This window comes from Penicillium riverlandense, assembly GCF_028828495.1.
Source record: "Penicillium riverlandense strain IBT 135883 chromosome Unknown utg000008l_segment0_segment0, whole genome shotgun sequence".
NCBI lineage: Eukaryota > Fungi > Ascomycota > Eurotiomycetes > Eurotiales > Aspergillaceae > Penicillium > Penicillium riverlandense.
This window is the reverse complement of record NW_026643199.1, coordinates 127,581-141,795: the sequence shown is the minus strand read 5'-3', so window position 1 is coordinate 141,795 and position 14,215 is coordinate 127,581. Positions and strand designations below refer to the sequence as shown.

At 51.1% G+C, this 14,215-nt stretch overlaps 6 protein-coding genes across 6 annotated transcripts; 4 read left to right on the top strand and 2 right to left on the bottom strand.

Moving 5' to 3' along the window:
• Nucleotides 1-1,840: 1,840 nt before the first annotated feature.
• N7474_009046 (uncharacterized protein) lies at nucleotides 1,841-2,533 on the top strand (the record flags this gene model as incomplete). Its single annotated transcript, XM_057200456.1, has 1 exon — nucleotides 1,841-2,533. One exon carries the CDS (start codon nucleotides 1,841-1,843, stop codon nucleotides 2,531-2,533), a length of 693 nt encoding a protein of 230 aa, XP_057048443.1.
• An 89-nt stretch (nucleotides 2,534-2,622) lies between these two features.
• Nucleotides 2,623-3,912, bottom strand: N7474_009045 (CaiB/BaiF CoA transferase family protein; the record flags this gene model as incomplete). Its single annotated transcript, XM_057200455.1, has 4 exons — nucleotides 2,623-2,765; nucleotides 2,830-3,504; nucleotides 3,564-3,661; nucleotides 3,731-3,912. 4 exons carry the CDS (start codon nucleotides 3,910-3,912, stop codon nucleotides 2,623-2,625), a joined length of 1,098 nt encoding a protein of 365 aa, XP_057048442.1.
• Nucleotides 3,913-4,943: 1,031 nt separating this feature from the next.
• N7474_009044 (acyl-CoA dehydrogenase family protein) lies at nucleotides 4,944-6,200 on the top strand (the record flags this gene model as incomplete). Its single annotated transcript, XM_057200454.1, has 1 exon — nucleotides 4,944-6,200. The coding sequence occupies one exon, from the start codon at nucleotides 4,944-4,946 to the stop codon at nucleotides 6,198-6,200; it is 1,257 nt and encodes a 418-aa protein (XP_057048441.1).
• A 369-nt stretch (nucleotides 6,201-6,569) lies between these two features.
• On the bottom strand, nucleotides 6,570-7,176 carry N7474_009043 (dynein light chain DYN2; the record flags this gene model as incomplete). Its single annotated transcript, XM_057200453.1, has 7 exons — nucleotides 6,570-6,634; nucleotides 6,690-6,759; nucleotides 6,815-6,841; nucleotides 6,892-6,926; nucleotides 6,985-7,018; nucleotides 7,073-7,095; nucleotides 7,146-7,176. 7 exons carry the CDS (start codon nucleotides 7,174-7,176, stop codon nucleotides 6,570-6,572), a joined length of 285 nt encoding a protein of 94 aa, XP_057048440.1.
• Nucleotides 7,177-7,464: 288 nt separating this feature from the next.
• Nucleotides 7,465-10,322, top strand: mrd1 (RNA-binding ribosome biosynthesis protein MRD1; the record flags this gene model as incomplete). Its single annotated transcript, XM_057200452.1, has 4 exons — nucleotides 7,465-7,692; nucleotides 7,791-8,534; nucleotides 8,780-9,052; nucleotides 9,105-10,322. 4 exons carry the CDS (start codon nucleotides 7,465-7,467, stop codon nucleotides 10,320-10,322), a joined length of 2,463 nt encoding a protein of 820 aa, XP_057048439.1.
• A 991-nt stretch (nucleotides 10,323-11,313) lies between these two features.
• abaA (transcription factor AbaA) lies at nucleotides 11,314-13,807 on the top strand (the record flags this gene model as incomplete). The annotated part of the gene is made up of 3 exons (XM_057200451.1): nucleotides 11,314-11,758; nucleotides 11,812-11,988; nucleotides 12,039-13,807. 3 exons carry the CDS (start codon nucleotides 11,314-11,316, stop codon nucleotides 13,805-13,807), a joined length of 2,391 nt encoding a protein of 796 aa, XP_057048438.1.
• Nucleotides 13,808-14,215: the final 408 nt, after the last annotated feature.

The window sequence follows — 14,215 nt, the reverse complement described above, 5'->3', positions numbered from 1 at the left end:
TCAATGGGAGCTCTGGAACGAGTTCTAGGACATTGTTGACCATGGGAGATGGAAGACGCTTGCGAGCAGAGCCGGTCACGGAATCAGGATTGTGCTCCTTGTCACAGGACGACCATCACACCACCGAAAATGTTCGGGTCACCTGACCATGATCGTACCCTCTGTCACGTAATGTGCGGAAATGTGCCTCGCCCACAGTGCTCCGGCAAACCTTCGTAGCACATTGCAACCAACGCCCACTGGGAACCTAGGAGTTTTTGAGAACCTCCCTCTGGTTGTTCATTGGTTCTCAAAGTCAACGTCTACCCTCGCTAGCATGCACGCGTGCGAGCGGTGCTACTCGCGGAAAACCAAATGTGACCGCCGCCTGCCTCGTTGCAGTTCATGCATAAAAAGCCAGGTCATGTGTCGGTATCCCAATAAGCGTCGAGACCGACAACTGCAAAAGGAGTATCTGAATTCACTCGAGCAGCGATTGTCCGAGGTGGAGAATGAGAACGAACAACTCAGAGAACACGCATCTGCCCACGCTCAATCGGCTCCGCCAGACAACGCTGCCCAGTCACATCGATCCTCTCCTGATTCTCTTCAATTAGCCAACCGACAGTATTCAACCGAATCCCATCCTCTCGATGCGCTGCATTCGCCATCTCGGCCAACGGGCTCTCTTCACCGAACGCCAGGCGAAGAAGCTCGCTACTTAGGCTCCAGTAATGGAGTCGATTTTGTCCAAGTTGTTGAACGTGTCGTTGATTCTTCTCATTCAACGGGTGGTCTGTTTGGGCGAGTGGCCGGTGGTCGTCGTGTGTCTGAAAGAGTGACCTTGCCCTCAATTCCTCAGTCTGCCGTGCTGGTAAACCGGGAGGTTGCAATGCCCTTGATAAACTCCTACTTTAGCCATTGGCACTTGGCTTTCCCACTACTCTATCGTCCCGCGTTTATGCAAATGGTACATCTTATTTATGCCGACCCCAAGCTCTATCAACAGAATTGCGCCTATGCATTCGCCTTTGATATTGTTTTGGCTTTGGGATCTGTCCCATCAAATCGAGTTCAGTTTGGAAATGGCGATGCAGAATCCCATTTTTTCCGAGCGTTGACCCATTTGGATGAGGTCTCAAGCTTCCAAGACATACGATCACTACAAGCGTTGTTGCTGTACTGTAAATATGGTATTCATGCTAGTCTGCGTGATACTTCCAGTGAATTATGGGGGATTTTAGGGAAAGCCACTCAGTTATGTGTGCAAATCGGCTTACACCACAACACTTCGACTGTTCTTCCAAATTGCAACATGCATATCTCTGGGCAGATACCCGCCTCGGTGCAAGTGGAGATGCAGCGCCGCTGCTTTTGGTGTTATTATAACCTGGAAAGGTACCAAAATGGCCTTTTGTTGAATGAGTAAGATCACTGATAAGAAGACAGAATTGTAAACATCTCCTTGGGTCGGCCTCTTGCTCTTCATGACGATGACATTGATGTACCACTACCATCTTCAGCCGATGACGATGAACTCGGTCTGGTTTCACCTGACACAACACAAAGAATAACGCCTTTTTTGCAGCACATCAACCTGCGCAGAATCCAATCTAAGATTCATCGACTCATGTATACCAGTCGGTCGGTTCAGGCACTTCCTCTCCATGAGAGACAAACTATCAGAAGGGGCATATTTAATGAGCTTCAAGAATGGAGAAGAAATATCTCTCTGCTCTCATTGCCTTCAGCAGATAAACAATCTGAAATCTCGTCGTCCCACTTAAATCCGAGCTGGTTCGAGGCTTTGTATCACAGTGGCTGTCTCCTGTTGTTCCGGCCATCTGCGACCTTCCCAGCCATGGAAGGGCTTGAATCCGATGAGGATATAGACGACGTACTCCAGATGATATGGAATTCATCTCGTCTCATATTAGCCAAATATTCAGAGCTATTGCGGTTACGTCACCTGAATTACTCATGGGTGTGTCTTTACACCATTTTCATGGCCGGTCTTGCAAATATCTACGCCGTCGGGTGCTGTGCGCAAAGACGAAAACGGGGCATTATAGCTTTCCTGCCTCCCTTTTTTGATGTCATCTCCGATGTTCGCGAGTGTTCCAATATTTTAACGGCAATCTGTGAAAGATGGGACGACGCTCGGGGTTCGTGCGATATTTTCAACATATTGAGTATGAGTGCTCTAAAAGAGCTTGCTGCAACAAGCTTCCAGCAAAAATGCACTAAGGTGACTACCTCCAGGTCAGACCCTGGTAACGAACAAACAAACATACAACCTCCTTCGACGGATGCAGGAATTATAGCAGGCCAAGGATCTACGTTGAACCCCGCACAGTTGCCGCCTCATCAAACCTATCCTTCTCCAGGATTCCCCGATATGGCCTTCGCTCAATATCCCGACGATCCCCTCTCCGATCCCATTGTTGATTTTCAGCAGATGTTTCAGGAATTGCAGAACAATATTAGCGTCCAAGGGCATACGCAGACAGATGAGGTTATGCTAGGGTTTGCGCAAGAGTGGTTTGAAAGGTAGCCTTTTTCGGATGAATAGATCTTGCGGTTGATGTATATAAGGCTGTGCATCACATAGCATCCAATGCTCGATTAATCCATTTTACAATATCAAATTGCCCCATCTTTACGCAATTCTGCAATCCTATCAGAAGATAATCCCAGCTCTTGTAGCACCTCGTCTGTGTGTTGTCCCAAAGATGGTGGACCTTCCCGGATCGATGGTTTTGACCCGCTGAACTTGACCGGCATACCTGGATTTTATATGATCAGCAAACGCTAGATACTGTCATGTCCGATATTTAGCAAAAGACATACCTAGAACCTTAATTCTTCCCGATACTGCTGCATCTTGTCCAACGTCTTCCACCATATTTCTGGCTAGAGCCTGCGGATGCGAAAATACCTTTTCTAGGGTATTGATAGGACCATAAGGCATCCCACTTCCTTCGAAAGTCTTTTCCCATTCTTCGGTTGTCCCTAACGCAAAGGACTCACTCAGAATGCGCTTCAGATCTTTTCGATTTTGGACTCTGGAATTATTGTCTAGAAACCGAGGGTCGTTTGCCAGGTCCTCGTGTCCCAGACGCAGACACAGGTTTTTAAATTGCCTGTTATTGACTGCACCAATGACAAAGTACGAGTCTTTGGTTTTGAATGCTTCGTACGGCACAATAGTGGGGTGCTCTGTTCCCCATCTTTGCGCTTCGTTGGCAAGGTTCATCCAAGACATCCCTACATTCGCGAGAATCGAGATGGTGGTTTCGAAGAGTGAGGTATCGATCTTCTGCCCGAAACCGGTCTTCTCACGTGCAAGCAATGCAGACGTAATTGCGCCGTGGAGATATAGTCCTGTACACATATCCATTAAACCAACGCCTGGTTTGGTGGGAGGGCCGTCTGCTTCGCCGGTGATATGAAGTAAACCACCTTCAGCCGCTCCGATCACATCGTATCCTGCACGCTGGGCATAGGGACCGTCTGCACCATAACCTGAAAGTAACGGCAACCTATTAGAGTCCAAACCAACTTCAAGGAGTGTGTTGACAAACCCGATATACTAGCCAGAATAATAGACGGGTTGACGCTTTTCAAAGTATCATATCCGAGACCCATCTTATCTAATTTTCCAGGAATAAAATTTTCCACCCTGGTATAAATGGTATAATGTCAGGCAACTGGGAAAGAATATTGCCTCACGGGCTGTCCCAAAACTCACACGACGTCTGCCTTGCGAGCTAACTCCAAGATGAGGTTTTTCCCTTTCCCATTCTTCAGATTGACGGCAATTGAACGTTTGTTTCGATTAATGGCGTTGAAATAAAGTGAAGTCCCAGTAGCTTCAGGCTTCCAGATATTCTCCTCACCTGCCTCTCTCCAAAGACGCGTGTCGTCCTGCATGCTGCATTAGCGATTGGACGACTGCGATGGTGAGGTAAGAGATGAAGATTAACATACTCCGCCTTGTGGATGCTCAACTTTTATTACATCTGCACCGTAATCTGCAAGGATTTGAGTACAAAATGGGCCCTATCGATATCAGATACCCTGAAGCCATCAATCCGTGTCGTTCATGGAGGTTCGTACTGCAAGGACCCGTGTCAAGTCAAGAATTTTGACGCCTGCCAGTGGGCCACTGGGAGCGATGCGCGAAGCATATGTGTGATTCCCACGTGTATTGAGAGAGGTGCGACACCTAAAGAGCACAGATGACGCTACACGCGAAGACGGTCTGGGTAAAGTTCGAGTCAAACAGTTCATCTTGAATTGGGGGCAATCCACTACTATTGATTGCATGAAATGAATTGAAGATGGAAAACGTCGGGAAGAAGAGAAGGCACTGTTTATGCGTATTCTGCGGACCATTACTAAAAATACTAGTTTATCCCTTCGAACTCTAGGACTCTCTCGGACAGCGGAGTCTTTCCCCGCCGATTAATATTATACACACATCTGACATGACAGCCCCTTTTAGTGCCTGAAGGTGATAATACTAGCGAGGAATTTAAAATAGTCCGATAAATGCCTATATTCAATCGGTCATACGATGGCATTGCGGTCAATAACGGACCTCCGTGGTGAAGGCCTTCGGGCTTTTGCGCCGAAGATTCTCCACAATCGGAGAAAGTGGGGTGGGCATGCGGACCGCGGCACCGAAGGTATGACTGAACTGGGAGTATCTTCTGGCTCCAGTGAACAAGTGATGCACTCGGCATTCTCTTAAGATACTCGGGTCAGCCAGTGATTCGTGGTTTAGGTATTTAAAAAGGCAGTTTGGCGGAAGTAAATTGTGATCAAGGGTTTCTGTTTGACCGAGATGGCTTCTCTGGCGTGCAAATTTCCTGTTTGTCTCCCCCTCACCGGTGCGGGAAGCGGGAAATGCATGACTTACTAAATCCTCCAAGTTGAGGGTGTCCAGCATACGGCCGGTGATGAGGCAGCCGCTGAGATCATCTTCCAATCCCACCAGGTGTCTGCGGCATGTTCATGGCCATGCCCGTGCAATTGAGTACCTGCAGAACTACGACGCCGACCTGACCGATTCCCAACGGACTGTCCGCGAAGCTATTTCCAAGATTTGCAGTAACTACTCCGATGAATACTGGCTCAAGCAAGAGGAAAGCAAGAAGTTTCCCGCCGAGCTGCACCAAGAGCTTGCTCAGCATGGTTGGCTCGGTATTTGCTTACCGCAAAAGTATGGCGGATCCGAGCTGGGCATTGCTGAGGCCGCTATAATGATGCAAACAATTTCCGAGTCTGGTGGTGGAATGGCAGCTGCTTCATCAGTGCATATGAACATCTTTGGTCTGGAACCTGTTGCTAAGTTTGGCACAGAGGAACAGAAAAAGCGCTGGCTTGAGCCTCTGATTGCTGGCAAGGAAAGGGCATGTTTTGGTGTGACTGAGCCAAATACTGGACTGGATACATTGAAGCTACAGTCTCGGGCTCGGAAAGAAGGGGACTACTATTACATTTCGGGTCAGAAAATCTGGATCTCTACCGCCCAAAACGCGCAAAAAATTCTTATACTCGTTCGAACCACGCCTCTAGATCAAGTCCAAAAGCCGTCACAAGGTTTATCACTTTTCTATGTCGACCTTGATCCAGCTGTCGTCGAAATCACGGAGATCCCTAAAATGGGACGTGCAGCGGTCGACACGAACACTCTTTTCTTCGAAAATTGGCGGGTCCCGGCTAGCGATATGATTGGAAAGGAAAATGAGGGATTCAAAATGATCTTACATGGAATGAATGCTGAGCGTGTCCTCATTGGAGCCGAGGCACTAGGTCTTGGCTATGCAGCTTTGCGAAAAGCGGCTATCTACGCCGGTGATCGAAAGGTTTTCGGGCGTGCCATTGGGAAAAACCAGGCTATTCAACACCCTCTTGCAGAGAGTTGGATGAAACTGGAGGGGGCTCGCCTAATGACATATCATGCGGCACGAATGTATGACGAAGGGTATGGCGGAGGGGAATACGCTAATACAGCTAAATATCTCGCCGCGGAGGCTGCCTTTGAGGCATGTGAAAGAGCCGTCATGGTACACGGAGGGATGGGATATGCAAAGGAATATCATGTGGAAAGGTATCTCCGTGAAGTGTTCATCCCGAGGATCGCTCCAGTGAGTCGGGAGATGATATGTAACTATATTGGTGAACGCGTTCTGGGCTTGCCCAAGTCCTATTGAGCCAAATTTCAGCTCTTTGATCATTAGACATTTACTGATAAGTAATGCCAATCATTGAAGATTTCTCTCGTGTCTCGCCTTTTGTGATACCAAAACTCTCTTTTGTGCGAAGGCCAAATTGGGTCTCTAGGTCGTCCGGTTGTACCAGCTTGGTTACAGTAAGCCGTGCTACACTAATTCCTAGACATAAGGGCACAGGATTGCTGATCAAGGCATCGTTATACTGTATACAGAGGGACAAGGCAATTCCGGGGCAAAGGAGACAACTGGCCCGCAAACAGAAAGTGATCACACGAAGACAAGAAGATCGCTGAAGAAATCAGGGACTGTGCACGATATGCTGATCCTAAAGCATTGCAAATAATAGATTTACTGGGTCTTGAATAGGAGGATCGCGCAGTGTCCGAGGTAGAAGTAGATGAAGTGCTTTGTCTCTGTTATGAATATCAGCATCTGTCCTGTGGGGTCCTCTATTAGCGATCCTCTCACCGTGCGTGACGAAGCTGCCAAAGTTCCGGCCGACAACACAGTGCCAGGTGGCCCCCTTCCGCGAATCGAACTAGATTAAATATCAGCGCTCCGGGCGAGGGAAGGAGGGATTGAGGATGGCGGACTTCTTTCTTGATATATTGCGCAATGTCCTATAGAATGTCAGTCTTAATTCAGAATATTCGGATATATATGCACCCACCTTCTCAATGTGGTACTTCTCCATTGCCTCGATCGCTGTGGAAGATCAGTCACTGTTTTCTAATCGTCTGCGGGGGTCGGCGTGGTCTCATACCGAGGGCAATTGCCTCCTGTTGCATATCTTCCGTCTAGAAATCTGAATGAGAGCCCGAACTTCTGGTCATTGCACCGGTGTCTCTTACCATGTCGACGGACTTGATTTGCGCTGCGCACAATGGTTAGCAGGTGGAACCACCGTGGAGGGGCAGAACATACCCTCCATCTTGTCCTTCTTCTCTGAGGCCATGTTCGCAGCTGGCGACTAAATTTGATTGAGCGGGATGAAGAGGGTCAGAAGTGTGAGGTGCCGGTCGAATGATGGTGACAAGGCATAATAATTGCGCGGTGATGGGAGTCGCGTCACCAACAGAGGCTGACCGCCTGGACAAGTATTGCCTGGAATTTCCATTCCACTCACCGCCTGTCGGAGCCCCGTCCTCACCGCCTGGGTCTTTCTACAAGAGGAAAAAAAAGTTTTTCCTGCGGTTTTGCTTCTGCTCTTCTGAAACGGCATTCGACTCCGAACTCCCTCAAAATGGAGAATACAAGGGTCTTCGTCAGTGGTCTGCCGCCATCCTGCTCGAATGATCAGCTCCGGAAGCATTTTTCAACCCGCTTTCAAGTCACGGATGCCCATGTCCTGCCGAAACGCCGCATGGGCTTCGTCGGCTTCAAAAGCCAGGAAGCCGCCAAACAAGCCGTGGACTATTTCAACAGGTCTTACATGAAGTTGTCCAAGATCTCGGTAGACATCGCTCGTCCGGTATGTGAACGAACACGGTGACTGATCGGTCTCATCCTCTCGCCGCCGCGCACGCTGACCGATCAAGGTGGTCTGGAAACTGACCCGTCTCATTGTAGATTGATTCAACCGCAGTTGAGAAGGCCCATCCAACACGGAAACATGATGCTGTTACCGATAACTCGGAGAACAAGCTCAAGCGCAAGAGGGACGCCGAGGTCAAGTCCCAGGACCCAAAGCTCCAGGAATATCTCTCCTTGATGCAACACTCATCCAAGACCCGGACATGGGCGAATGACGATGACACGGCAAAGGTTTCGGAGGATCCTATGCCTTCCACTAACCAGCCCGACGATGATGGTGTGGCCGAGGAGTTGCAGTCTCTACCAAAGAAAGCCAAGACCCAGGTGCCAGCTGCGCATCCTGAGCCCATCGTGGTCGACCAAAGTGGAGGAGACGAGAATAAGGATGAGGCAGAGCAAGAAGACTCGGCTCCAGGTGACGCTGAGCCGGTGTCGGATGCAGACTGGCTGCGATCCAAAACTAGTCGCCTCTTGGGACTTCTAGATGAGGACGAACAGGCTGAATTCAATCAACCGAAAGTTGAAGAACGGGCCGACTCACCAGCAAGCAACCATGAAGAATCCCGCACTGCGGCAATTGAGACCATTGGAGCTCAACCCACAATTAACGATAATAATGATGATAATGATGATGATGGTGTAGCTCAAGCAACACCCGAGAACGATCCGAATGTTGATCTCATTCATGATTCTGCTCGGTTATTTGTCAGGAACCTGGCTTACGATTTAACCGAGGCGGATCTACAGCCACTCTTTACACCTTTTGGAAAGATCGAGGAGGTTAGTGTCTTATTTTTCTTTCATTGTTTCCCCGTTGGACATGCTGGCATATATATATTTATATATATGCTGGCAGAGTGCTCGTATGATGATTTTCCTGATAGGGACATCTGATGCAAAACGCATGTGATGTGAACAGGTCAAGATATTTTAGTAGATGCTCTTGTTTATCTGAAGAGCCACTCGTCCATTCTTTTTGTCACACATTTTTTGCTATTGATCAAATGCTGACGGAGTGAATGCAGATCCACGTCGCTTTCGATACTCGCTCTACGACTAGCAAAGGCTTCGCTTACATTCAGTATGCCGACGCCGACGCAGCTGTGGAGGCCTATCGAAGTCTGGACGGCAAGCATTTCCAAGGTCGCCTTCTTCATATTCTGCCAGCGTCTGCCAAGAAGACATATAAGATTGACGAGTACGAGCTATCGAAGCTCCCTCTGAAAAAGCAGAAGCAAATAAAGCGCAGGATGGACGCGACCTCCTCCAACTTCAGTTGGAACTCGCTGTATATGAATGTCAGTTCACCCACTACACTGAAAATTTACTATACACTAACTAACCTCCTAGGCCGATGCTGTCATGTCCTCCGTAGCCGACAGACTCGGTGTCTCTAAGGCAGACCTGCTAGACCCGACCTCGTCCGACGCCGCCGTCAAACAGGCACATGCGGAGACGCATGTTATCCAGGAGACGAAGGCCTACTTCGCATCTAACGGAGTCAATATCGATGCCTTCAAGCACCGAGAACGTGGAAACACGGCGATCCTAGTGAAGAACTTTTCTTTCGGTGTGAAGATGGGAGAAATGAGAAAACTCTTTGAGCCCTTCGGTCAGATCATCCGACTACTGATGCCGCCCAGCGGCACCATTGCTATTGTGGAGTTCAGTCGGCCCGACGAAGCACAAAAGGCATTCAGGGGCCTTGCTTATCGCAAGCTGGGTGATTCTATTCTCTTCCTGGAAAAAGCGCCCAAGGATCTGTTTGATCCCACCGCTATTCCGCAGGCAGTTGCTCCGGATATTCGGGGCAAATCTCAAGGATTCTCTACGGCGGACACCTTCGCGGCAGATGAACCCGAGAGCTCAGTGGCAACCTCGACACTGTTTGTTAAGAACTTGAACTTCTCCACAACCAACGAAATTTTTGTGGAGGCCTTCCGGCCACTGGACGGCTTTATCACAGGCCGCATCAAGACCAAAACTGATCCCAAACGACCCGGGCAAACACTCAGTATGGGCTTTGGGTTTGTTGATTTCAGGACCAAGGCTCAAGCCGAGGCTGCTCTTGCAGCCATGAATGGCTACAAATTGGATCAGCACGAGCTTGTCATCCGTGCATCGCACAAGGGCATGGATGCTGCGGAAGAGCGGCGTCGCGAGGATACCGCCAAGAAGGTCGCAGCCCGACGGACAAAGATCATCATCAAGAACTTGCCGTTCCAAGCTACCAAAAAAGACATTTGGTCACTCTTCGGAGCCTACGGCCAACTTCGGTCTGTGCGGGTTCCCAAGAAATTCGACCGGACGGCGCGTGGATTTGGTTTCGCTGATTTTGTAAGCGCCCGCGAGGCGGAAAATGCCATGGACGCGTTGAAAAACACGCATCTCCTGGGCCGGAGACTGGTGCTGGAATTCGCGAGCGAGGAGGCCGTCGATCCCGAGGAGGAGATCGCAAAGATCGAGAAGAAGGTAGGGGAGCAGGTGGACAGGGTCAAGCTCCAGCAGCTTACGGGCTCGGGAAGGAAGAAATTTACCGTAGGGGCGCAGGAGGACGAGGAGGCATGAAGGCTGGTTGGTCCCTTTCTTTCTTTCTAGGTCTTTGGGCTCCCTTCAGGGGTCCCTGGGTGGCCATGGATTGGTCAAGAAACTATCCCTTGCATTGCCGTGAAGGGCAATGGAGGAAACACCGAGTCTACTACTGTACGCAAAAGAGATACCCCGAACACGTTCCTGCGGCTGTCAATGTGCTGCAAGTCAATCCTCGTGCGCTAAATTTCCCCGTCCAAGTAACCTAACCCTACATCGTACCAACCAACGGGCACCACATCCACCCTTTGTACACTCCACGGGCCTGGATTGCAGGGTCAACAAAACCAGACCCTCCAGATCGTCCAGGTCGACATTCCAGCTGTGAATGTTGTGAGGTTTTTTCTTCCCCAACATTCTTCAGCGCCCGCGAATGGCAATGTTGGTGGATGGGCGACATTCCTGCTCGTCCGCAACTACCACCCATCAGTGGCGATTGTCGTCGATGAACGAGCACCCAAAATCTCCGGCTGACTGCTCACTGGGTCGTGCTGCTCTGCATCCCTTGCATTTGGGAGCACCTTCCTTCCCATCGAGCCCTGTCTTGGCTCCTGATTTGCTGCGGCAAGGACGGAGAGGCGGCCGTCCTTTGCTCTCTGGCCCCATCAACGCGTGAACCGGCCAGGACTGCGACCTGCCCAGGAGTATGGAGATGGCGTTCGAGGGACGGCAGGCGACAAGCAGCCTGGCGTAGCAATGCTGCTACTGTAAACACGTCCCACCCTCCCCCTCCATCCTCCCTCTAGGGCGAAGAGTTATGGTAGTCCCTATAAACACCATCTTGCTCGCTCTCACATTCTCTTTCCCAGTTTCTTACATTCTCTTCCCGACTATCTTGCGTTCTTGGGTCGGCAGTGTGTTGTGACTGCGCTTGGCCCGGTGTGCCACACTCTCTCACATCTCTCCAATCCTTCGTTGGAATCCGTCATTCTTTTTGAGAGAATAGCACGCTGGGTGCCTGCTGCCTCCAATGGCTGCTGACTGGCAGCCCGACTGCCTGGTGCCTCAGAACCAGCCGTCCCTAGAGCCCGCTGCCGGTGCTCATTCGGATCGTGCCCTCCAGAATACCTCTGGGAATGTCCAGTCCTACTCGGATAGCCTGGCCCACAACGATCCCAACAGTCATGAAGAACAACTCCAGCAGTTGGGCTACAAGTATCCTCATGCTCACCATGTCGCCCCTCCTCCTCATGGTCTGCAAGGCCCGAACGTGCATCAGCAGGCCGTAGCAGCCAGGCTGCACGCCCGTAAGCTACGACGGCTTCACTCCGTTGGCCCCAATGTAGCGGCTCGGCGTGCAAGAAGCTACCTCAAGTCCCAAAAGTACCTGGAATATAGGGCACGCCCTCGCCGGGACACCGGTAAGGATGGAGAAGCCGTATGGTCGGATGAATTGGAAGATGCATTCCAGCAGGGTAAGTTTTCCGTCCCAATAAAAAAAACATGATGCTGACAATTGTGTATATAGCTCTCGAAGCAAACCCTCCCATGGGCCGGAGAAAGTGGTCCGAACGGGGCAAATCTTATGGTCGAAACGAGCTCATTGCGGAGTATATCTTCAAATTGACCGGCAAGAGAAGAACCCGGAAGCAGGTCTCGAGTCATTTGCAGGTGCTCGACTCCTTCCTGAAGGGCGATCCGGACTGTGAGTACATGACAAGCTATCTACGACAATTGACTGACGTGAACTGGCAGGGGAACGCCTGGTACGTGAAGCTTCTGCTGAGCGGTCAAATGGACATGCCCAGGCCAATGGCCCGAAATGGCGCACCTCGATGGACCACCCATCGGTATCCAACCACTATGGGGGCCACGCTCATCCTGGATATCCGGATAATATGAGATCGATGCAGCCATATGGAGATCTTGCCCCGTCTCACTACAGCATGGGTCATAGTATGCAGGACGCAGGAACGCATGGTATCCACGGCTTCAGTTTCGATATGTGGGTGAGCGCACCTCAGCAGGCCAACCGCATTGATAAAGCCCTGCATGCATATACCCGTCTCCAAGGAGACTCGCACCATCCCGTGGCACCGCCCATGCCTCTCGAAACTGTTTCAGGATGGCGGACCTCATTTCCCCACTTGGCTTCATTGGTTGATGATATCAACGGTCCACTGGACTGCGATATCATCATGCTGGAGGTCAATCTCCAACTCATGAACGACTTTCCTCCGGCGAGGTCCCGCCTGGGTATCCAGTTGGATCTGGACTTCGGGCATCCTACCGCGGGAGATGTCTTGATGGTCAGCCAGATGGAGAACTGGACATGCAGCACGCACATCTACGATGATGGACGGAGACTCCTGGAGACATACCACGACCTGCCCAAAACCCAGTCGACCAAGGTCAAGCCACTCTTCGAGTCGTCCTGGTGGGCAAAGGTCTTCACGGAATTGACGCAGGACAAGCGTATCGCAGAAGATTCGGGCAACCCTGAGGCCGCCCATGCCGCCGAAGAGCGTACTCGGCGCTTCCTGCGGTCATTGACGGCGGTGCAAGAGCTTCGCGCAGTTTCACCCAATTCTCGACGCATGGCCAATCACCCAGGCCACCATGGCGAGGAAAGCAAGCGGATGGCCGTTCTGGTCTGGAAGTTCCGCCAAACTCGGCCCAATGAAGTAGGCACCACGACTTGGAGACGTCTGATCCCACCGCCGGATCGAACGTCGACCAACAGCCCGCTACCCGCGTCTGGGGTGGACCTCCCGCCTTTGTCCCTGGATTCGATTCTTCTCAACAAGCCTTCTCAGAGCGTCTACCAGGCGCCGCAGCCTCAGGAGCTGATGCACCATCAGGGCCAGTCCCAGTCTCAATGGCCCATGTACTCGGGTCACGACAACATGACCCACATGTTTAATTCGTCGGGAAATCTTGATTTCATGAAGTCCGAAGATGGACTCGGCGACAAGACGGCCGGGTCATCCGTCCTCGATTCTTTCCCCACGAGTCTCGCTCCCGAGACCTCCCAACCCACCAGTCTCAGCGTCTCCAGCGGCGGGCCCGTGATGCTGAACATGCACGATCTGCCCCTCTCCCACTCCAGTCTCGGCGGATACGGGATAGGCACAGATGGGTCGCAGTACGTGCCCCCGCAGCAGCACAGCGTCGGCGTGCACGACAGCAGCAACCACATGCTGAACGGCTTCTTTGCGCCCAACACGCAGTCCCTAGACGATCTCAGCCACGGCCAGGCGTCGTGGGCCAACCACTCAAGCCAGATGGCCAGCGACGTCGGCAGCGGCAACTACCACCATCACCAGCTCCAGTTCCATGCGCCGGAGCAGCAACCATCCTCGCGGGAGTCGCAGCAACATTTCGACGGCCTCATGCCGGGCGACGACCTGATGGACAAGATCGTCGGACGCATGTCGAATCCCGGACCGGGCATGCATGCTCACGGGGCAGGCCCCGAGCATGCCAATAATGGCTATGGAGAGAACGCGGTGGATGCCGTCTAGGAAATATTTCCAACGGATAAGACTTTTATTGGTAATGATAATTATGTACTACTGTCTCGGAACTCTCATGTACGCTCATACGATGTGATTATTTTATTTATTTATTCGGGGTCTGGGGAAGGATGTGGCGTCGGACAGGACTACGATGATTTCTGGAAAATAATAATAGTTACGATCTTCTTCTTGCATTATTCTCCGCTGACCCGGGGTAATTCTGTGGCGAGGTTCCATAGAACGAATTTAGCCGTGCATTTTACCCGCCGCTAGTCCTCTACACTTCCCGCATTTAGCCTGGACCACCAGCTGTGTGGCGCCGCGTAAATGTAAATTTAAGAGCAGACACTCGTCCCTCGCTTGTCCAGGCTCCGGTCAGATTCCTCCTTTTTTTTTTTCCCTCTTCTTGTCAAC